Source organism: Camelus ferus, chromosome 9, assembly GCF_009834535.1.
Source record: "Camelus ferus isolate YT-003-E chromosome 9, BCGSAC_Cfer_1.0, whole genome shotgun sequence".
NCBI lineage: Eukaryota > Metazoa > Chordata > Mammalia > Artiodactyla > Camelidae > Camelus > Camelus ferus.
Window position 1 is genome coordinate 13,795,894 of NC_045704.1, and position 22,516 is coordinate 13,818,409.

A 22,516-nucleotide genomic window follows, 5' to 3' on the forward strand; every position below is an offset into this window, starting at 1 on the left:
CGTGGCCTCAGCGGACGTTGGCCCGCCCGCCGTTGGCGGACTGCGCGCGGGAGGTCTGCCCCGCCCAGCCGTCCCGGGAGTCTCGCGCCCGCCCCGCCCCTTTTCCTTTAAGGCTAGTGGACAAGGAGATACTTCTGCAGCGCCTGCGCTGAGCCCTAGGAAAGGGTGTGGCGCAAGAAGGTTGCACATGCGCAGTCGGGACAGGGCATTAGAATAGGACCTGCTCAATGACCCAGGCTTTGCGCATGCGTCTTACTGCGAACTGAAGCCGAACTTCGGAGGCCCAGGACGCTTTTCTGCACATGCGCAGGAGGCTCAATGACAGTCGAGCGTTGGCTAAGGTGAGGGAAAGGGTCAAGGGCTGCATGGCCGGGGGAGGGCGGCTCTGCAACCCCTCTGTATTCTTCTGAGCATCTCCTATGCTCTTAAGATCCACCTGCCGCCTAGACCCTTCAGAGACCAGTTGTACCACCACAGGGCTTCAGGGACCCGCAAAACGCCCCTAGACCTAAGAACTCTGACCTCTGCCAGGGACCCAGGCCAACTGAACAGTGTGAGAGGGGACGGGCAGGAGGGCCTACGAGGCTGGTGGATGGGCTCTGAGCCCATCCTGGGGTAGAAACTGTTGGGACCTGGAGGTGGAGAGGGCGCTTGTCCGCCAAATGACCTTTGACCTCAGCCCTATTTCCCTCGTTTAGGCTCCGGGGAAAGGGTCTGGCTATGCTGCATGTGACCCGGGGGGTCTGGGGATCCAGGGTCCGAGTATGGCCCCTGTTGCCCACGGTCCTTGGGCACCCCCGGGCCCTGTCATCGCTGGCGGCCAAGATGGGGGAGTACCGCAGGATGTGGAACCCCACGCAACCCCGCGACTGGTCCCAGCAGTACCGCGAGCGGTTCATCCCGTTCTCCAAGGAGCAGCTGCTCCGCCTCCTGATACAGGTACCGCCCGCCCCGGGTCCAAGAGCCTGGGGACTACGACTCCCGGCAAGCCTCGCGGCAGTATAGCGCTTCATGCTATAGGAGGCTGCCCTGGCGCCCACTGGGAGTTGTAGTTCGCGTTCACGTCACCGGCCCCCCCCAAGTGGGCGTGGCGTGAGTTGGAATGCAGGGGACAGACCTCTGAGATGCAGATGCAGCAGCAATTTCAGCCTCTAGCTTGTTTTATGAGGGGGAGGTAATTAGGTTTCATCATTTATTTCTGCTTGGAGGAGGTACTGGGGATTGAACCCCTGATCTCTTGGGTGCTGAGCATGCGCTCTACCACTTGAGCTATATATACCCTTCCCCCTCCAGCCTCTAGCTTGTACTGGAGGCTAGAACAAGCACTTGCTGGGGCCTGGTTTTTTCCTCTGCAAAATGGGTATAATAATCATCCTCATCATTACTATTGCTACTACCTAATAATTATAGCTACGCAGCTGTCATTATAATTATATCACACTATTTGAGCTCTTACTACATGGCACTGTGCTAGGCATTTTCCATGTATTCTTGAATTATTGAACAATCCAATAAAAGAGGTACAACCATCATGCCCATTTTACAAATGAGGTAACTGAAGCAGGAGAAGGAAAGTGACTCACCCAAGGTCATGACTAGTGGCCCAGATTTGAACCGAAGTAGTCTAATTCCAGAGCAGGGCAGCAACTAGGGTGAAGCAAGTAGGCACTTGCGTGACTGTAAGAGTGAGCTCCTTCTTTAAATTTTGCACCTTAGTTGCTTCACTTGCATCTGCTTAGTCCTGGCCCTGCTCCCAAGCTTAAGCTACTATGACCCTTGTGACTATTCTGGATTATCATTCATTCATTTAATACTTATTGACTAGAGGGAGGGAAACAGCTCAGTGGTAGGACACATGCTTAGCATGTATGAGGTCCTGGGTTCAATCCCCAGGACCTCCATTAAAAATAAATAAATAAATAAAAAATTTTTAAGATTATTAATCAAATACCTCTGTAGAGACTAAGTCCTATGCTGGACTTTAACCACACACACAGATAGATATACACACACATGAACACAGAGGTATGTATACAGGCACACATAATCACATCAAATTCTCACCGTTGCTTTTTTGAGAAAGAGGTTGTGAGCCTCTGTTGCCAATAAGGAAACAGGCTCAGAGAGTTGATGACATTCACCCAGGGCACCGAGGTAGGAAATATAAAAAAGTGGTTAAATATGCGTGCTCTGGAGTCAGACAGGCCCAGATTGGAGTCTCAAGTTTCTCTTTACAGAGACAGTGTGGTCCTCAGTAAGTGACTTTCCTGAACCTCAGGGTCCCCTCTGAGTAATGAGGGTTATAATTCCATCAGCCTCCTTGCATCCTATGGGGGATGATATCATGCTGGCAAACAGTGCCTGGCACACAATAAGCATTGTGTCAATGCCGGCCAGTAAATGTCAAAGCGGGAACTTGAATGTCTAGCTCTGTAAGCCATCCCTTTTTCATTCTCTGAGGCTACGTCAGTTTCTTGGTCAGTAAAACTGATCAGTGCCCACCCCACCCCCCCAAAAAGCACAACGAATCACAACATTTTAAAGAGCTCAGAGCTCTGATTGTCTGTTAGGGCTGCCCGGGAAAGAATTCCTCCCCCTAAGGAAGAAGGGAGAGGCCTAAAGAGAAGTTTTGCTTCCTGAGGTTACAGGAGTTCCATTCCAGTCCTGCGGATAAAGTGGCTTTGGAGGAGTTTGCCGCCCATGTGGACTTCTGTACCTTGTTCCATTACCATCACATCCTGGCCCAGCTGCAGGTGAGCACGGGGTGGGGGGTGCCTGTTGTCCTTGTTTGCCTGTTTATTAAGCAAAAATTCTCTGAGCACCTCCTGGGAGCTTGGCCCCAGTTCTAAGCACTGGGGATGGGGGATGGGTTAGCTCAGTGGTAGAGCACATGCTTAGTATGCACGAGGTCCTGGGTTCAATCCCCAGTACCTCCATGAAAAAAGAAAAAAAAACAGTAATTTTGAAATTAAAAAGTGAAAGTATTAAGCACTTGGGATGAAGCAGCGAACAGACAGATGAAGCCACGCCCTTGTGGAATTCATGTGGGGAGATGATAAGTCAATACATATAAAATATGATACCCAGGAGTGCTAAGTGCTATGAAGAACAAGGAAAAAGAGATTGAGGCAGGATAGAGAGGGACCAGATGGGGGCCTATTTTAGACAGGGTAGTCAGGGAAGGCTTCCCTAAGGAGGTGACAGGTGAGTTAAGACCTGAGTACAGAGACACTGCAAGCCTGATAGCAAGTGTCTGGGGAAGGATATTCCAGGCAGAGAGAAGAGCAAGTGCAAAGGCCCTGAAGTGAGAGAGATCCCCGAAGTGTTGGGGGAACAGCAGTGGGACCACTGGCTGGAAGGGGAGAGGGCAGGAGATGAGGGCTGAGAGCAGAGCGGGAGTGGGGGCAAATTGTGCCCGGACTGCGGGCCATGGTGAGGGCTTGGCTTTCGTGCTAAGGGAGCTGGGAGCTGCAGGAGGTCTCAGAGCAGAGGGTCATGAGCTGATTTATGTGTTAACATGATCCTTCTGGCTGCCCTGTGGGGAACAGGCTCTCAGAGGCAGGTAGATCTATTAAAGAGTCTATTAAATTTGTCCAGGTGAGAGGTAATGGCAGCTCTGACAAGAGAAATAGCAGTGGAAGTGGTGAAAAGTGGGCAGACGCTGATAATGGTTGGAAGGCATCTGCTTTCGGCCGTGTGCGCAGGGCCTTGAGGGAAAGCCAGGAGTCAGGGGGCGCCTCCAGCTGCCACTTACGAAGATGCAGAAGACAGCGGGGGCGGGAGACAGATCTGCGGGGAAGATGGAGGGCACAGTCTCGGACTTAGGAATCTGAGCTGCCTATTGGACAGCCAGGTAGAGAGATGGACTAGAATGCCCACAGTCTGGAGGTCAAGGGGTCTGGGCTAAGAAAAAATCCTGGGAGGATCTAGAAGGTACCACAGGAGACCACCAGGGGTATTTGCTGAGCCCTGGGGAGTGTCAGTCTTGAGGTCAAGAAGGGGAACTGGAACCAGTAAGAGGGATGGACCAGGAGCAGCCAGAGAGAAGTGGAACTCCAGAGAAGAGCGATGTCAGGAAGCCAAATTCTCAGCATCCTCCTTATCCTGGGATCCTGTGTTGGGGTCCCCAAGAACACCCACAGATTCATTGATTTTTCTCCAGGGACTTACAGAGCTCAGAAAAGCCGTTACGCTCACAGTAGTTGTTTATTACAGCAAAAGGATAGCAAATCAAATCGCAAAGGAAAAAGGCGAGGGGGCGGAGCGAGAGCTTCTGGTTGTCCTCTGCCAGCAGAGTCATGGGAACAGCTTTCCCCAACGATGTGACAACACGCACAGAGCATCACCCACCAGGGAAGCTCACCGGGGCCTTGGTTTCCAAGGTTTTTATTGAGGTTTGGTCGTGGAGGTAAGACGGACTGCCCGAGTGGCTGACCTCAGTCTCCAGCCCCTCTGGAGGTCAAGCTGATACCCTGTGGCACAAGGCCCCACCGTAAATCACATTGTTAGCATAGACCATCAGATGTGTCCCAAGTCGCCCCCCCCCATCCGTAAACCAAGACACTCTTACCAGGCAGGTTAGTCCAAGGGCTTAGAGGCTCCCTCCCAGGAGCCAGGCAAGGGCCAGTTCTTTGGAATGTGCTGGATTTAGACAACCCAGGCCTGCTGAGTTCACCCTTTACTGCACACTGCCCCGCCCCTCCCAGCTCCCCCTTTGCTTTGATGAGTGGCAGCAACAGCCCCCTATGTCAGGCTCATCAGCGCCTTCCAGCGGCCTGGAGGAGCAGCTGACATCAGCCCCACTTGCAGAGACAGAGACTGAGGCTCCAAGAGGACCCGGGTGTGCCCAAGATCCTGTGGGTCCCAAGTGGCAGAGCTAGGATTTGTGCCCCTGTCTGCCCACCTCCAAGCTCTTCTCTGGGGCACCTGAGAAGAGTGTGTGTGTATGTGTGTGTGGTTTTTTTTTGTTATTAAAAAAATCTTATTATATAAACATTTAACACATCACTCCAGTCTCTATTTCCATCTTCCACATCACCTTCTTGTCTGTGTGTCCTTTTCTGTCTCTTATAAGGACACTGTCATTGGATTGAGGGCCACCCTAATCCAGTATGATCTCATCTTGAGCCTTACCTGAATGACACCTGCCATTAGACCCTCTTTCCAAATGAGGTCATATTCTGAGTTTCCAGGGGGCAAGAATTTAGAGGAGACACCTATTCAACCCTTTAGACCCAGTGAAATTTGACTTTCAGATATGCTCTGAATAGTTTTTTTTAAAGTATAATTACGTCCCATGCAGTACAATCCTCAACTATTGTATAGGACCTACTTAAACTGAAAAATTATTTGTTGTTGATTTGAAAATCTGATTTAACTTGGTGTCCTGTATTTCATTTCTTCTGGGCTACATCTGGAAACCCTAAGTAAGGAGAAAAAGAAAGTAGAAGTGTCTTTGCCATTTTAGGTAGGGTAGTCAGGGAGGGCCTCACTAAGGGGGTGAACTTTGAGCAGGTAACGCAAAGGAGGCGAGACCCAAAGGAGGCGAGAGGGAGCCATGTGGAGATCTGTGGGAAGAGTAAGTGCAAAGGCCCTGTGGCAGGAGTGTGCATGGTGTGTGGGAGGAACAGCAAGGAGGCTGAGCGAGGGGGAGAGGGCTGGAGAGGAGCGCAGAGAGGGCACCCAGGGCCAGATACTGCAGGGCCTTGTGGGACACAGTGAGGACTTTGCTTTGACTCTGAGTGAGGTGTGGGCCACCACAGGGTTCTGAGCAGAGAAAAAAAGCATGAGCTGACTTAGGTTACAATGGGCGCCCTCTGGTGGCTGTGTGGGGAACAGACTAGGGGGTGAGGATGGAAGCAGGGAGACCAGGGCTGAGGCCACCCCAACAGCCCAGAGGATGACAAGTCAGGTTCTGGATGGATTTTGAATGCAGGACAATCAGGACTTGCTGGTGGGTTGGATGTATGAGAAAGAGAGAGGTCCAGGATGACCTGAGGCTTTGGGCTCGAGCACCTGGAAGTGTGGACTTGGCCTCTTTTGAGATGCATAAGGTGGCAAAAGGAGCAGCTCTTGGGAGGAGTCTCGGGACCCCAAGGCGGGCCACAGCAGGTCTGAGAGGAGGCCCATTGGATGCCCGTGTGGAAGCCTCCAGAGGCCCGTTGGACATCTTCACGAAAGTGTGGAATAGGCTCTTGGCTGTGTGTCTGGAGCCTAGGAAAGACGTCAGAGTAGAGTTAGAAGTCTGGGAGTCCTCAGTAGACAGATGCCATGTGTGGTCCCCAGGGGAATGCTCGAGGATAGGAAATAGTAACACCTGCCACAAAGACCCGATGACATCGTTCATCCTTTCAGCAGATGTTTGTGCCCAGTCCCGTGCAGGTGCTGCGGCTTCACCGAGGAGAGAACTCGAGCCTGCCCCCTGCCCTCAGGGAGCGGAACTTGGGTGGTGGGGACAGCCCTGAGGCAGATGCTCTCCCCCAGTGCTTGGATGAATTCAGACTGTGAAGGCCAGTGTCTGAGCAGATGTCCAAACTGACCTCGGTGTCTGCCCCAGGGTCTGTGTACAAATTAGAAAAAGGTGCTCCTTTCCCAAGCCTGGGGTGGTCTAATATGACAGTCCCTATGTACACATGGCTGTTGAAATTGGGAAGAATTGAAATTAAATAACAGTTTAAATTCCATTCCTCAGTTGCCTCCACCAGGTTTCAAGTGCTCTGTTGCCATCTGCGGCCAGAGGCGTCCCAGTGGACAGTGCAGATCTAGATGTTTTCATCACTGCAGGAAGTTCTTTTGGACGGTGCTGCGCTGTACCCTTTATGTCCCTATGAAAGGGTGACTGTGATGATAAATGTCTAGATCTATAGCATCTACAATGGTACCTCTTAGGTCTGGCACATTCGTGCAGTGCACATCCTGCCCAACTGCACCGGGCAGCCCTGCTCAGCCTAGGGAGTGGAGGAAGGCTTTTTGTGATAAGGGAGCAGGAATGTGATGGAGGAGCAGGAATTCAGTTGGGGAAAGGGAAGAAGGCAGGAAGAGGGGCAGGGAGAGTGTCCCAACAGCATATGCAAAGTCCTTGTGCCTGGAGGAACTAAAGCCAGTGTGGTGGCTTTAGTGTAGAACAACCAAAGAGGGTTGTGGTGTCAGGCCCTGGGAGGCCTTGCAGGCTGTAGTATGGAGCATGGTCCTCCTTCCTGAGGGCCGTAAGAGCCTGGGAAGTGTCTTAGTAGGAGATTGATTGGATGTGTGATTCCTGATATCCAACTTCCTGGCTGTGTGACCTTGGCCTGTTACTTAACCTCTCTGAGCCTCAGTTGCCACAACTATAAATGAGGCACACTGTGCAAATGTGGATAACATTCTTCAAGCAGCGCCTGACACGTAATAAGTGCTATGTAAGTTGCCATTTTCATTTATCACTATTGTTGTTACTGTTGGGTGAGACCTGCCTGGCTGCTATGTGGAGAACCGTTTGGCAGAGGAGGGAGGGGAGGGGACTTGGGGAGACCACTCATCCAGGCAGGAGAAGGCGGTGATGGTGTGGATGGGGCAGGGCTGGTGGGAGGAAAGAGCTGGGTGAAGCAGTGATCTGATTTGGAGGTGGAATCAGTGTGACTGTGATTTATCATGTGAGGGGAGGGAGCATCAGGGGTCACCTGCGAGGTCCAGGTTTCTGGCTTGAAGCCCCAGGTGGATGTGAAGTTCCCAGAAGAGAATCTGGCTTGCAGGGGATGTCTGACGGATGTAGATTTTGCTGTCCTCCAGCTCTGAGATCCCTTCACTCTCAAACTGCAGCTCAGCCCCAGGAATGGAATATTCAAGGTCATTCTGTGAGTCCAAGACCTGGCTAAGGACCTGGGCACAGGCCTTAGCTTTGGGCTCCAGTCTCATCCTCTGCCAGCATGACCCAGCTCTGGAGGTAGTTTAGATGAGGATTTGCTAGGCTCGTATTTCTCCCGCATCACCCAGCTGTGCTGGCTCAGTTGCCTCCAAACCTTTGTCCGCGTCATTCCTCCCACTTCAAAGACGCACCTGATCTCCACGAGTTTTTCCTTAAGGCTGCCTCTCCTGAGAGACACACAGAGGGTTGTGTGTATGGGCTGGTTTTACCGAGGGGTGATTTCCCTCTGTGGCTTGCTGTATAGTCTGGGACAAGTCACGTGTCACCCTGAAACTCCATCTCTCTGTGAGCAAATAGGCAAGCCACCCGGAAGCTTGCTCTTTCATTTATTTGTTTGTTCATTCATTCATTCATCTGACAAGTTTTCGAGGGGGGAGTGGTGGGTGTGTAAGCTGAGGTGGGCAAGGCAGTGAGCAGTTATGTAGGGACCTTGAAGTTCCTTTAGAAAGCGCCTGGATTTTATTCCAAATGCAGTGGGAAGCCATTGGAGAGACAGGGTGTGGGATCCGTTTATAATCTCAATAAGCTCTTTGTGACAGCTGGGTGGAGACTGGTTTGGAAGTGAGGTGACAGGTGAAGGTGGCAGGAATGAGAAGGCGGCAGGAGGGGAAGATGGAGGCAAGAGCGATTCCGAGTTTTGGCAAATGAATTTGCTAAAGGATTAGATATGGGAGCGAGGATAAGAAAGGAATCAAGGATGTGGTTTCTGATCAGAGCATGTGAATAGGTGATAGTACCACTTCCTGAAAGGAGAGGACTGGGCCAGGGGAGGAGGAGGCATTCTCCTGGGGCCTTGTTAGATATGAGATACCATTAGACACCCAATGGGAGATGCCAAAGACATAATGGGATATGAGAGTCTGATGCTCAGGGGAGAGGCCAGGGATGGTTGGAATGAATACGTTTGGGAGGGGAAACCTAAAATGGTTATTTTGTTGGAAGACGGGGATGGGAGGATGTGATCTTATGGGCTTGACATGTTGGATTTGAGGGTGACCGTGACATCCCAAAAGAAATGTCAAGTAGAGAGTTTGTATCAGTTACTGTAAAGGCTTAGCTGCTGTAACAAGCAGGCCCCACAATGCAATGGTTTAAAGAAGGTGGAGGATTCTTTCCCTTCCACTTCACGGCCTTGTGGCAAGTGGGCCAGGGTGGACAGGTGGCTCTGTTTCACATGAGATTAGGCTGGGGCCCAGGGTCCTTCCATCTTGGTACTCTGCCATCGCCTAAGGGCATTGTCTTCACCCTTGTGGGGTCAAAACTGGGTTGTAGGCAGAACTAGGATGAATTCTCTGGGACACACCTAGCCTCAAGGGAGGCTGGGAAATGTAGTCTATCTGGGCAGCCCTATGCTGCTTTCACCTCTATTTCCATTGGAGAAGGGGAGGACAGAATCATGCACTGGAAATGGATTTTAGGTCCAGAACTTGGAGGAGAGGTCCGAGCTGGAGACGTGAGCTGGGTAGTTATATGCACAGAGACAGTGTTTAAAGGCGCGAATGGAGAGGCAACTTAGAGTGAGCTCCAGGAGAGAGAAGGGAAGAGAGCCCAGAATCAAGCCTGGGGGTCCCACATTATTTAAAGGATGGGGCCAGGAACATCCTTATGTGTACCCATAATCCCTCAGGCTATGACATAGCCCATTTTTCTTCTCTCTGACTCTCTCCTCAGGCCTTGTATGACCCCATCAACCCTGACAGGGAGACCCTTGACCAGCCTTCACTTACCGACTCCCAGCGTCTGTCCAAAGAGCAGGAAGTGCTTCAGGCTTTGGAACCCCTGCTGGCTCAGGCCAACTTCTCCCTGCTCTCCGAGGACGCCATGGCCTACGCTCTGGTGGTCCATCACCCTCAAGATGAGGTCCAGGTGCCTGTCTTCCAGAGGAGAACCAAAACTCCCTGAAGGCCTTGGGGCAGGGGTGGCGCCTTTGGGAGGCAGAGGCTGCTGGGAGTTGCAGTCTTGAACACAGGGCACCAGTCCACGTGGCGCCTTTGAAGAAAAAGTCACATCTTTCTCAGTTTACTTCACTGACATCTGTAGGAAAAGTATCATAAGAAACAGATCTTGTTAGGACTAGGGACTTTATCACCATCTGCCAGAGAACTGTAATACAGTTGTCCTTTGGTATGGGAGCGGATTGGTTCCAAGACCCCTGTGGATATAAAAAATCCAAGGATATTCAAGTCCCTTATATAAAATGGCATAGTATTTGCTTATAATCTATGCATATCCCCCAGTATTCTTTAAATCATCTCTAGATTACTTATAATACCCAATACAATGTAAATATTATGTAAAATAGTTGCTGGTACACAGCAAATTCCAGTTTTGCTTTCTGGAACTTTCTGGAATTTAAAGAATATATATTTTCCATCCCATAGTTGGTTGAATCACTGGATGTGAAACCTGCAGATATGGAAGCTGACTATCATAGATAATCCAAAACACTCATTGTTAAAGTCAACAAAATTATGATAAAACTACTAAAATCTTCCAAAGTTATCATCTCTGAAATTGGGTTGTGACTTATAAGTGGTGGTGTGACATAGTTTAATTGGCAATATATTTTCCCTCTTAGCTGGGGAAATAAACTGTTTTTATTATTTCATAAAATAATACAGTATTTTAAAATCAGTAGCATCTTAGATTCTCAGAAATATGGTAGTAAAGATGCCTATGATGTGAATGGTGCCATCTTGGATGGGGTGCCCTTGTGCAATGTACAGCATGAACAACCATACATGGCTGCCCTGGCATGGCAGGGTAATGACACAGGGTGATGATAAGCCTGGGAAGGCAAGTTAGGGGTGGCTGGGGAAATCCTTGTGGGGAGAAGCATCTAATTCTAATATCCTGCACTCACATCCCAGGTTATACTCAGCTGCCTCTGCTTCCTTCCTCCCCCTTGACAGGTGACAATAAATTTGGATCAGTATATCTACATGCATTTCTGGGCCCTGGGCCAGCGAGTTGGGCAGATGCCCCGTAAGTCCAGCGTGGGCTCCAAGCGTGGCTTCTTCAAGTCGCCCCCCGCAGAGAGGTGAGGCGACCCTTGTTCCCCAGCTGCAGCAAGAGGGAGCCAGGTTAGAGTCGAGAGGGGACTGACAGGTCAGTGTCTGGATCTGGGTGTCTGGGACCTGGGTGGGAAGTCGAGAAAGGGGGAGGGGTAAATCAATACTACCTTTCCTTCCCAAGAAGTAAGAACTACAATTCCCAGGGGAAGAGAAAGGTTAGGAACATTTCTCTCCATTTCTCTCCATTTTCCAGATGAGGAAAACTGAGACTCAGAGAGGGAAGGCCACATTCTGAAAAAGTGGAGCAGCTGGGATTCTGATGAACATCATATTTTTAACAGAGGATATTCAAATCCAGAGTAGGGTCAAGACAGCCAGATCTTCTCAGAGTCGGCCAGTGGGCCTGTGTATCACCCAGTCCTTCTGGAAATCAGTTTATCAAATAGGGTCACAAATCCAAAAACAAAACAAAAACCAAAGACAAAAAGCCCCTCATATCCCTTAAACCAGTAATTCCACTTCCAGGAATCTATGCCAGGGAGATATTTATACTTGCAGACTGCTTAATTATCTGTTTCTCCCACTGGACTATAAGCTCTGCAAAGGCAGCAACTGACTCATTTTCTTGTCTCTCCAGAGCTACATAGCACTCCTGGCACTGAACAGATACTCTGAAATATATCTAGAATTTGATTTTGAAAATTAACTAAGGAATCTTCTTCAACTCTCATTTATTAAGTCCATAAAATCAAGATGCAAACCTATGTGTCCAATGATAGGGAATTGCATTATGTAACTGATCCCCTATTGTTGGACACAAAACTTATTTCTGACTTTCCTCCAACCATTGTTAAGTAGGTTTTAAAATGATGGTGTGACTGCAGAGCCAGAGAGAGTGCCCTGGGGCCGGAGGGGGCTTCCCAGGGCGGTCCTGACTACCCTCGCCCCTCCATCTCTGTCCATCAGGAGATACTTTAAGCGGGTGGTGCTAGCAGCCCGGACAAAGCAGGGGCACTTGGTGCTGAAGAGTTTCAAGGACACACCGTTGGAGGGCCTGGAGCAGCTGCTGCCCGAGCTGAAGGTGCGCACGTCCACCCTGCAGCGTGCCCTGCTCAATTTCACGCTGGTCGTCTCAGGTGTGGTCTTCTTTGTCAATGTGGGCATGGTCGTGCTCTCTGACTTCAAGATGGCCACCTCCCTGCTGCTGCTGTTCTTTGCGGCCTTCATGGGCCTGCGGGCCTCCAAGGTAAGTGGGCCACCCCGCCAAGCCTCCCGGGTCCCTTTTCCTTGGTGTGCAGCCAGGAGGTCAGGCTGTCCTATCTCTCTGTGCTTCAGTTTCCTCATCTGGGAAATGGGCCGGATGGCGAGACCTGCTGTGAGGATGAAATGAGTGCCTCTGTGAAGGGCACTGGGTGCAGTGCTGGCACGTGGCAGGTGCTACACAGGTGTTCACGGCCACTCACTGGGCGCCTGCTTTGACAGACACTTGACGTGGTGAATGATGTGTGTTCTAGAACCAGATTTCCTGGGTTTGAATCTAGCTTGACTGTCTTCTAGCTGTGTGACCTTGAACAAGCCGCTTAACCTCTCTGTGCCTCAGCTCCCACATCTGGAAACTGGATGACAATGGGACCTAACTCGGGATTAAATGAATTATACTGCTGAGAACAGGGCTCTTGTTCCCTGTGTCTGGGCCTCCCCGTCCTGGCCAGGTGTCATTAACACTAGGGGGGCTGTTTTTCTTTCCTTCTTTCTTTTTTTTAATGGAGGTACTGGGGATTGAACCCAGGACCTCATGCACTCTAAGAACGTGCTCTGCCACTGCGCTTTCCCTACCCTCCCAGGGGAGCTATTTTATAAACGCGGCCCCTGTGTTCTAGCCCCTGTGGACTGAGTTGGAAACTTTGGGCCTAGGGCCCTGGAAGCTGTATTTTTAACAATCTGCCTTCCTGATTCTGCTACACATGAGTGCAGGGCTGCCTCGTACAGTCGTGCAGGTTATTCACCATCCAAGGGTTCATGGCCGAGGGGACAGGTGGGGCTGACACCCAACTTGTGCTTTGCTCCCTGAGCCGTGAGCTCTATCTTGAGGCTGAGTGGGCCTTGAGGGACTGCCTTTTACTGATACTCCCCCAGGGCTGGCACTGGCCCCTGGGGTGTGGACTGGTGTGAGGCGTCTGTTGGACCCGATCGTTCACTTGCTGGTTCATTGGTTTTCAAGCTGTTGCAGCCATCCCGGTGGGCTCCTAGGAGGCCTGGTAATAAATCCCACAGATAACAACCAGGCTGCGCTGGCTGAGAGGGTGAAGGGTTGTGGGGAGGGGGAGAAACTCCTGCCTAGGCCCAGGGCTCGGGTGGGATTGGAGGGAAGGTTTGAAAGCCAGGGATTGAGCCTGGTGGAGAAGGGGCTGGGTGAGCACAGCTTGGAGGTCTCACAGGGCTGGAATCTGGGGTGCAGGGGGGAGAAGTGAGGCCCCAGAGGGTGGCTGAACCTTGATGCTGAGGCAATGAATGTTAGCCAGGAACAGACTAAAGGTGACTTGGCCTGTTCCAAGGCTCAGGAGCCCGAGAGAGCAGGGTGGGCTCAGGGGAATGTTCATGGTAAATTGGCTCATTCAGCATGGACTGTGTTCAGAGGGGAGGAGCAGGTGAGTGGGAGAAATCCTCAGGGGCCAGGCCGTGGAGGTCAGACTCTTTGAGGGCACTAGGGAGCCATGGGAGGGCTGTGAGCAGGGGAGGAGCAGGGTCAGGCTGTGTCAGGACAGACTGGAAGGGGGAGACTGAGGCCAGGAGGAGGCTGGGCGTTGCACTAGGTGCTTTGGAGAGGAGGGGAAAAGGCAGAGAGTCAAGGCAGGAGGAGGGGGCTGGAGACTGACAGGCTGCTGGGAAGGTGGTGGGGTCTGTGCCAGGGGTCTGGCCTGTGATTGAGTAGATGGTGGCATCACCCCAGGTACAGAACCCAGGGGAGGAAGGAGGAGTGGACTGAGGGGTTGAGTGAAGAGGGACAGGGCACTCAGCGTGGGCCACCACGAGTGTTGAAGGGAACATCCAGGTGGCCACTGGTGAGCCCTCTCCAGGGAGAGTTCTGGCCTCATCTGTGTGCCATGGAGTCACATGACCCGCTCCCTTAACCTGTGAGAATTCAACTCTATAAGCTTGGCAGAAACAGGCACAAAACCCAAGATATTTTTTATACTCATCCTGAATGCATGCAATTCCTACATCTTGCCTTCAACCAAAGAAATGGCGATTCGTTCCAAAGCGGGGACATAAACCGACTGTGCTGGCCTTGTAAGGAGAGAGTACAGTCCACAACAGAGCGTGTCATCGGTACTGTGCAGGCCATTTCAGCAATTTTCCACGGGTGTGTTAACTTCAGAGGCATTTCACCTTAGGTCTCCGTGTAAGATGGGTGATGCTCTATAGGCAGAAAACGCTTATGTTTAAAGGGGAGCCTCCAGCCCGGGGTGTAGAGAAATATTCAATCATAGCCAATGTTTAAATGCTTGTTATGGGCCAGGCTCTGTGCCAAGTGTTTTATTAGCATCTAGAGCACTTCTGTTATCTGCCTCCATTCACAGCACTACCCGAGGATTTAGGTCTTAACCACTGTCTCACAGCTGGAGGGGACAGAGTTGGACGGGCACCCAGGCCTGCAGGCTGTAGGACCCAGCAGTCTTCAGCTCATTTTGTGGGTGAGAGGAGGAATCTGGACAGACGTTTTGAATGTGAGCCCCAGAGGGCACTGGTGGGCTTTCATTTCCCTCCTTAGGGACCATAAGGTTGGAGAAAGGGGGCAGCCAGTATCCAGCAGGGCCCCAGACCTGCTCCTCCCCTCTTCTTCCCTGAAAGTGGCTCTTCCAGTATTTGTCATCTGTTAACATTTCTCTTTACAATTTAATGTTTAAAATCTTGTTTTTAATTATGGAAAAGTTCAAACAAATGCAGAAATGTAATAGTATGGTGAGCACCCCTGTAGCCAGCACCCAGCATCAACAATTAGCAGCAGTCAGTTTTCATCTAACGACCTACCACTCTCCCACCATTTAGATTATTATTATTTTGAATCCTACGCATATCTGTTAATACTTTAGTATGTATCTAAACGATAAGGACTTAAAAAAACCTTTGTAACACAAAGTTTCCAGGCTAAAACTCATATGGTCCGGAAATCCTTAATAAAGCCATTAATACGTGGCTCAGATGAGCAAACCAGGGCAGCGGCTGCGGAGTCACTGGGGCGAGAGCGTGGGGGATAAAAATCCAAATACCTGGTCCCCTGACCTGGGGATCTGAACTGAATAGGCCTGGTGAGGGCCCGGGAGTCCTCCGGAAGGGCGGCGCCAGTGTGACTGACCCAGGGGTGTGTGTATGGGTGGGGAAGTGGAGTCCCAGCGCTGCCCGGCCCCTGCCGGATCTCGTCCCGCCTGCAGATGTTTGGACAGCGGCGCAGCGCGCATGCGCTGGAGCTGGCGCATATGCTCTACTACCGCAGCACGTCCAACAACTCCGAGCTGCTCAGCGCCCTGGCCCTGCGCGCGCAGGACGAGCACGCCAAGGAGGCGCTGCTGGCCCACAGCTTCCTGGCCCGGCGGCCCCGGGGGTCCCGCAACCGGCCGGAAGGTAGGACTCGCGGAGCCAGGTGGCCCCGCCCCCTTTATGGGCCCGCCCTCGCTAGGCCCCACCTACCCCGTCATTTGCAGCTCCTCCCCCAAGAGCCACGCCCCAGGCCAATGTGGCTGGCCTCCGACGTGGCTCCGCCTGAACAAACTCCACCCTGCCCCTACAGGGTCGAGACTCCCCGTAGTCCCAAGTGGCCCTGCCACAGTGAGACACCCGACCCCCGTTGTCTGCCTCCCACTTTCAGCTCGCGCTGGTGAAATTGGTTCAGTAGACCGGACCTCTGACTTAGCTCCTGATCTTGGTGGACATGATCCTTCCCTGGGGTGACCTCCCTCTCCTAACCTCAACCTTGGCAAGAGTCTTGGATCAGACTCCTGTTGTGGCATGCTCTCCACTCCCCACCAGCTCCTTCCTATATGTGAACCCAAATACTGCCTCCAAGAGACCCTTACCCTTCCCTGTGTAAGCCCCAGGTGGTCCCTTCCCAACGGGACCCTTCCCTGAACAAGGGTCCCTGGCTTGTCCCCAGATGAGAGCCCCAAAACCGAGTCTTCTAGGCTTTGTCCGACTCCCCTCTTACACTTGTCCGACCCCTAGGCTTCTCCCAAACCCAGAACCCTCGGACTCCTTGCCCTGTCGTCCTCCCCCAGTCCTTTCGGGTCTGTCTGACCGCCTCACAACACCTGCCTTTCCCCCTACAGAGACCTCCCAGTGGCTCCAGTCGGAGGTGGAGAACTGGCTCCTGGCCCAGTCAGGCTGTGACGTGGCCTTCAACGGAACTCGGGCCCTGGCCCACCTGCAAGCCCTGACCCCCAACATCGGGATGTACCCGCCCCCGGGTTTCCCCAAACTAGACTCATTGGCTGCTATCACTTCCCCCAAGGCCACACCCAGCAGTGACAACCCCTGACAGAAACCTCTCTTGCCCATCCCCGCCCAGCCACCTGGTCGGGAACTAAGCCCCGCTTCCTCCATGACGAGCTGTCAATCACGGCTACTTGGCTTTGCCCCTCCCCGCCTTCGAAGTACTCCCTGGCGACCTCCACTTCCGTTACGCTGTTTTCTTAAACAAAGCCGCGCATCGAGGCAGCCCGCCGTTGCTAGGTCCCTTCTTCCGATGAGCGGCCAATCAAAGCTTTTTGGCTCAGCGCCTGTTCCATCTCTTAGTCTCACCCCCACCATAAACATCTAAACGTGGTTTGGCTGAGGAGGGAGGGTCAGCCAATCACAGCTGTTAATCGCTGCAAACCACCAGGCACAGTTGTTAAACTGAGCCCTCCCGAGGCTATCTGTCACTGTCTTTTTACCCCGCACCCGCACGGGGCAAAACTGCCCATCCTCTTCACCGAGGCGGAGCTTTAACCCGCAGCCAATGAGAGCCGTTTAGCTCGGTTCTCTGGCAACCCGCCAATGACAGCTGCCGGGCACTACCAACCTTGGGCAGCCGGTTGTCCCTGTGTCAAGCAACCAATCAGAATTTCTAACGGCGACTTGATCTTTCTACCAATTGCCGCTACTTATAAGGCAGGCCATTTGATCAAATACTTATCAGCTGGTCCAGGCTGAAGGGGTGGGGAGCTTTGTCCCAGGCAGAAAGCTGTGGGCCAGTAGGAATCAGAGACCATCTTCACCCCAAGGCTCAGGTCCACTCAGGCCCCCAAAACAAAACTCAGGTGACTTCCCTGCCCAAGTCCCTCACCCTTCCTACAGAAACTACCTCGGCCTGGATCTTGCCTCCACCAGTGGCCTGTGCAATATTTACTGATCTATCGATGTCTCCCGCTGTCCCCTCTCCCAAAGGAATAAATCATGTTGAATAAATGTGGGTGAGTAGGGTATAGTTGCAGGGGTTGCAGAGAAGAAAGTCATCAGAATCCTGGAAAGAAGATTCTAAGTGTTGGGGAAGTGCATTTGGGTGGGTCTTGGGCAGAGAAAGCTGTAGTCCTAGAGAGACTGGGTTTGTAGTTGGTGAAATTGTCTGTGGATCACAGAGAAGGATCTTAGAGGCCCTCATTCCCCAAAAGACTGGTTTTCTGAAGACAGGAGATAAGGCAAATTGTTCATGGCACTAAGGCACACAGGCAGGGGGTGGATTGGTGTGAAATCTGGCCTCTCCCCTTCACTCATGTATTTTGGTTTTTGGTGGGGGAGGTTTAGGTTTATTTAGTTATTTTTGCGGGGAGGTACTGGGGATTGAACCCAGAACCTCATGCATGCTTAGCATGCCGTCTACCACTTGGGCTATACCCTCCCCTCCCCGTGTATCTTGATATGGAGTTGAGTAAGCCAGGAGAAAGGGGATGTCATCTAAGTTTTACTAAGGTGTCATATGGACTAGAGGCTGTATTTGTGCAGAGAATTTGGTGGGGGAGTAGAGGGTTTGGTTCCAAGAGGGAAACGGGAGTATCTTCTCAGAGGAGGGGTCAGAGGGAGCAAAAAGAGGCTTAAGGATCTAGAACCTGCTTGGTTGAGCGAGAGAGGCCCTGGACCAAGGAGAGATGACATGGAGACTCAGACTCCTGGCTCTTACCCAGAGGTTCCTAATGGTTTAGACTTGGAAAGAATCTTGAGTCTTGAGACAGGAGGACCTGGGGCCTTAATCTGTGGAAAGGGAAAGGCAGCCGGGACGCTGAGCTCCTGTGTCCCGAGTTAGAAGGGACGGGAGGGGGCCTGGAGCTGGATATTTTGAGGGCAGAGCTGCTGGTGATGGGGGCATCAGGCGTGAACGGCCTGGGTCCCGGCAGGAGGAAGGAAGGAGGCAAAGGCAGAACTGGTGGTTAGACGGTTTTATTTTCTGGAGCCAGGGCAGGGGCTTCGGGGAGAGGCTGCGGGGCTGGGAGCCGGCTGCGGAGGTGAGGGGACGCGCGGTCCTCACTCCCGCTTCCGCAGGTGAATGTAGATAATGCCGCTGGCCAGGGCGAGGGGGAAGGCCACCCAGGCCAGGGCGAAGCAGTAACCGAAGCTGCCCCCCGACGGACGCTCTGCCAGGATCTCCTTGGCGTGAATGGCGTAGATCAGCGCCCCAGTAAACACTGCCACGCCTGCGGGGAGACGGGAACCACACGTCACTCAGGACCCCCAAGAAGACTGCATTTCCCAACAACCCACGGGGCAAAGAAGCCGCGGGAGGGCGAGTGCGCAGCACCGCTGTCTGCTGGGAGTTGTGGTTCGCACCCACAGCGCCGTCCAACGGGGCTACTGCAGCGTGGCCTTGGGCAGATTAGTTAATATCTTTGCGTCCCCTTTACTCATCCATTAAATGGGACGATAATATCTACTCATCCACACAACTAAGGAGTATTTTTGAGTGCTCTTCTACAAACCAAGCACAGAAGTAGTGAATTAACAGAACAAAAGGAAACCTAGAAATGTAACGTCCCCCAAATTGAGGACTGTGATTAACTTAGCTCTTTGCACCGGAAATCAAAAAACTTAAAAGTACGTAAAACTCCCTGAGGTGTGTGATACACGGTACGTCCACAAGAAAGAGCAGCTGGCTGACATTATAAGACCACTACTATTATAACTTAGAGTTCTCTCCTGGGATATTAATTAGCTACCTATCCCTGCTGCCCCCCTCCATTTCTGGGATCTAAATTATTTGTCCACATCCACTTCCCCAGCCCTGGCTTCTTGAAGCCCTGAGTTCCAGTTCCCCCATGACTCAGACACACACACCACAAACCACCATCGAGTCACTGAAAACTACAACTCCCGTAAGTTGCTGGGACAGAGAGGCAGCTAAAGGAGGCACTTTAGGTGGTCCTTGGGTTGTTGAGAATTGTTTTCTTTCAGTATCTGTCCATTCTCAGGGCCCCCAGCATCCCCACAGGCCCCCCTCCCTTCCCTTCAATTCCCAGGGAACAGTGCTCACTGGTGCAAAGCTGGCAGAGGCCAGTGGCATAGAAGAGCCCTCCTCGCCGCATGGTGTAGAGTTGGAACATGAACAGGATGAAGGACAGACAGCAGAGGATGAGGGAAAGCACCATGAGGATCTGCACCGCCTTCAGCCAGCCTGCAAAAAGGAGATAGAGGTGGAAGTCACACAGGTCCAGAGTTCCAGCTGCACCTGCTTGCTCATCATTGCCCCCCTCCAACCCTTCTTCCATTTAGGGCCATATAACCTCAGATACTAAGTAATATCACTCATGTCAACCTTGATTCCTGTAACTTTCCTAAATTCCCTCATCAGTTCTAGAAGCTGTTTGCAGATTCTTTAGAATTTTCTACATAAACATGTCCACAGGGAATAGAGAAACTTTTACTTCTTCCTTTCCCAGCATTATGCCTTTTATTTCTTTTTCTTGCCTTGTTGCATTGGATACCTTAAGTACAACATTTTATAGAAATAAGAGCAGAAACTCTTACTTTGCTTTTAGGGGAAAAGCATATAATTTTCACCTTCTTTCACTTAGAAATATTGATAGATAACAGCTCTGCGGTTTTAGAACTCAGATGCTTCTAGTCTCGCTTCATTAGAACCTTGGAAGGATTCAGCCTCACCCCTTTAAAATCTTAATGTGGTCCACCCCTTTGGAACTTGGACAAATTGGTCCCAGCCATCCATTCAGAACACCTGTCATGTCTTCTTAGAACTGTGGAAACATAATCCTATCTTCTCGGAATCTTAGCTTTTCCCCCATTCCTTAAACCTATAGCATGCGATCTCCATTCCTGAATCATAGGGAGGGGTGCTTTCAAACCATCCTCTTTAGAACATGAGCATATTTCCCCCTACCATCCAGATAGGTGGGTCATCATACAACAGCCTCAGTCACCCAGCATTGAGACCGAGACCCATGCACTCAAAACTTTGGGGGCCCCCAATCCTTGGTCCCAGGAGGAGACTTGGGGTTACCCCTCCCTTTTGCAGATCAGCCCCAGTGCCCCTCACCCCTCACCATTCTCGCTGACGTTACTGCAGGCCCACGTTTTGTTGTCATTGTTCCATGTGCAGTCATACCAGAGATTCAGGGACTCCTTCCCGGGGAGGGTCCACCAGGACTGAGATGGACAGAGGAAGAGGGGCAAAGTTAGGGTGACTGGGAAGGGTTAGGAAAAGGGTGAGGTACTCTGAAGGAGGAAGGAGCTGGACTGGAGAAAGGATGGATTTAGGAGGAAAGTAGGAGAGGCGGTCTTGTTAGGGGAAAGGGTAGGGTGGAGGCAGAGCTCAGAAGGGTAAATGCTAGAGAAAGGGGGTGGGGCCAGAGTGACTTTAGAGGAGGAACTTGTTGAGAATCTTTGCAGAAAAGGAGGCCCCGCGATTCCAAGTAGGCTTACCTTGTCCAAAGTGGCCACAAAAAGCAGGATGAGAATAAGGATGTGAAGGGCAGAGACCACCAGCAAGAGGAGTGACATGGCCGTGGTGGAAGCCTGGGTGGGGATGTAGAGGATGGTCACTTCAAGAAGTTGGCACAGGGCCGGTGAGATGCCTGAATCCTGGCAGAGAAGGGGGCTGAGTCCAGATTCCCTGGTCTAATGAAAAAGAGGGCTAGGGGCCTGGACTCCTGGTCTGAAGGAGGCTGGGACCAGACTCCTGGGTCTCGAGGAGGAGGGGGCTGGGGGCCCAGGCTCCTGAATTCCCCAGAGACCGGAGAGGGCAAGAGATAGACTGTTGGGTCCAGGAAGGAGTAGGACTAGCAATGTGGCTCCCATCATCTCAGAGCCCTGTCCCTGGGCACGTATGAGCCAGGATATGAAAATTCATATTGCCACCCTTTCAGATTCATCGGAAGCTGGGGGCTGCCCCCAGAGATGGGCATCCTTGACTCACCCCACTCCTCTCCTGAGGTGGGGGGAGGAAGGGGGACCCGGTGAGTCATCGGGTGACTCATCTCACCTCCTCCTGTCTCCAAGCACCAGGGAAACCCCAGCCCTTGCCTATGCCCACGAGATCCCCACCCAACCCTGCCGCCAGACTAGTGTCTGCTGGACATCTTGTGGGGAAAATGGACAAGATCTCTTGCGGGTGGGGAGAGACCCAAGAAGCAGGAGCCAGCCTCCCATGACTCTTTAGAGTCCCGAGAGGGTGGGGGTGGGGGGGTGCTGGGGGGTCCCCAGACTTTGATTGTTCGCAACGAAAAATCCTGTCCTCAGGGTCTTCAAGGGAGAGTGGACAGCCGTGGGAAAAAAATTGCAGGGATCTTTTGGGTAGGGGGCTCTGCTGGAAACCCTAAAATCTTGCCAAGCCCCACCCCTTCCCAAGTTCCCATGCCAAGTGCGAAGAAATCACTTCTTAAATTACAAGGATTGTCAAGGGGTCTGAGAGCTGGGGTAGGGGTAGTCTCTCCTGGGCTGGGGGTCTCCTTTCCAGTGCTGCACACACAACTAAAGAAGGAAATCCCAGTCCGAATAACGGATTGGAAACTTACCGAGAGCGGCGGAAAAAGTCAGAGTTGGAGTCTGGTCCCTCGCTCAGGCCTCTGTGCCCCGCCCTTCTCCCTCCTTCCACCCTCTCTCGGCCCCCGCCTCTCTCGCCGCCTTCCTCCCTCCCTCGCTCTCCCCTCTGCCTCCCTCGCTCTTTCTCCCCTCCAACCCTGGAACCCTTTCTCCCTTTCTCTCTCCCTCTCTCTTTCTCTGTCCTGCCGCTTTGGTCTCTCTCTTGTCCTCGCTGTTTACGCCTCCTTCCTCTCCCTCTTCTCACTCTCCTGGCTTCTATTTCTCTAATCCTTTCAATATATACTGACCCTTTTATACCCACCCTCACCGCACCCAGCTGAGGTCTGTAGCCAGAGGGAGGGCCCTGGCACTTGGCTTCCTCATTCTTCAGGCCCCCACCCACTACCCCCAGACAGGCATCTTCTGGGGCTCCCTCCCGCGGTTGAGATGAACCACCCTTGGAAGGAAGGGAACAGAGCTGGGGCCCACGGGTGGGGCCAGCAGCGGCGGTGAGATGATCCGATTCTCAGGCCTCTGCTCGGGGTCTTGTCCTGGGACCTCTGTCTGCTTTCCTTGATGGGGCTTAGGACCGGATACT

The 22,516-nt window shown here is 52.2% G+C and overlaps 2 protein-coding genes across 7 annotated transcripts; one reads left to right on the forward strand and one right to left on the reverse strand.

Moving 5' to 3' along the window:
- The first annotated feature begins 247 nt into the window (after positions 1 to 247).
- On the forward strand, positions 248 to 17,362 carry TMEM143 (transmembrane protein 143). Of its 4 annotated transcripts, none has more exons than XM_006180894.3 (8): positions 248 to 341; positions 699 to 939; positions 2,649 to 2,753; positions 9,575 to 9,769; positions 10,816 to 10,943; positions 11,884 to 12,163; positions 15,351 to 15,540; positions 16,242 to 17,362. In XM_006180894.3, the coding sequence occupies exons 1-8, from the start codon at positions 319 to 321 to the stop codon at positions 16,448 to 16,450; spliced, it is 1,371 nt and encodes a 456-aa protein (XP_006180956.2). In that variant the 5' UTR covers positions 248 to 318; the 3' UTR covers positions 16,451 to 17,362. The 4 variants fall into 4 exon arrangements, with proteins under 4 accessions (XP_006180956.2, XP_032341547.1, XP_014411505.1 ...); XM_032485656.1 differs by having other exon boundaries at positions 15,413 to 15,540; positions 16,242 to 16,439; XM_014556018.2 differs by lacking the exon at positions 248 to 341 and adding an exon at positions 381 to 553.
- Positions 17,363 to 18,311: 949 nt separating this feature from the next.
- On the reverse strand, positions 18,312 to 22,236 carry EMP3 (epithelial membrane protein 3). 3 transcript variants are annotated; one of them, XM_006180892.3, is made up of 5 exons: positions 21,912 to 22,236; positions 20,821 to 20,979; positions 20,442 to 20,544; positions 19,415 to 19,555; positions 18,312 to 18,581 (listed from the first exon to the last, which is right to left on the reverse strand). In XM_006180892.3, exons 2-5 carry the CDS (start codon positions 20,896 to 20,898, stop codon positions 18,412 to 18,414), a joined length of 492 nt encoding a protein of 163 aa, XP_006180954.1. In that variant the 5' UTR covers positions 20,899 to 20,979; positions 21,912 to 22,236; the 3' UTR covers positions 18,312 to 18,411. The 3 variants fall into 3 exon arrangements, with proteins under 3 accessions (XP_006180954.1, XP_014411502.1, XP_006180955.1); XM_014556016.2 differs by having other exon boundaries at positions 20,821 to 21,015; positions 21,912 to 22,078; XM_006180893.3 differs by having other exon boundaries at positions 20,821 to 20,913; positions 21,912 to 22,077.
- Between the last annotated feature and the right edge of the window lie 280 nt (positions 22,237 to 22,516).

Excerpts from the sequence above, each read along its gene's own strand:
- TMEM143 (XM_006180894.3), top strand. The coding sequence starts at position 319 with ATGACAGTCGAGCGTTGGCTAAG. Across the intron at positions 342-698 it reads ACAGTCGAGCGTTGGCTAAG|GCTCCGGGGAAAGGGTCTGG; the intron begins GTGAGGGAAAGG and ends TCCCTCGTTTAG. Across the intron at positions 15,541-16,241 it reads GTCCCGCAACCGGCCGGAAG|AGACCTCCCAGTGGCTCCAG; the intron begins GTAGGACTCGCG and ends TTCCCCCTACAG.
- EMP3 (XM_006180892.3), bottom strand. The coding sequence starts at position 20,898 with ATGTCACTCCTCTTGCTGGTGGTCTCTGCCCTTCACATCCTTATTCTC. Across the intron at positions 19,556-20,441 it reads CAGTAACGTCAGCGAGAATG|GCTGGCTGAAGGCGGTGCAG; the intron begins GTGAGGGGTGAG and ends TCCTTTTTGCAG. Across the intron at positions 18,582-19,414 it reads CCTCTGCCAGCTTTGCACCA|GCGTGGCAGTGTTTACTGGG; the intron begins GTGAGCACTGTT and ends GTCTCCCCGCAG.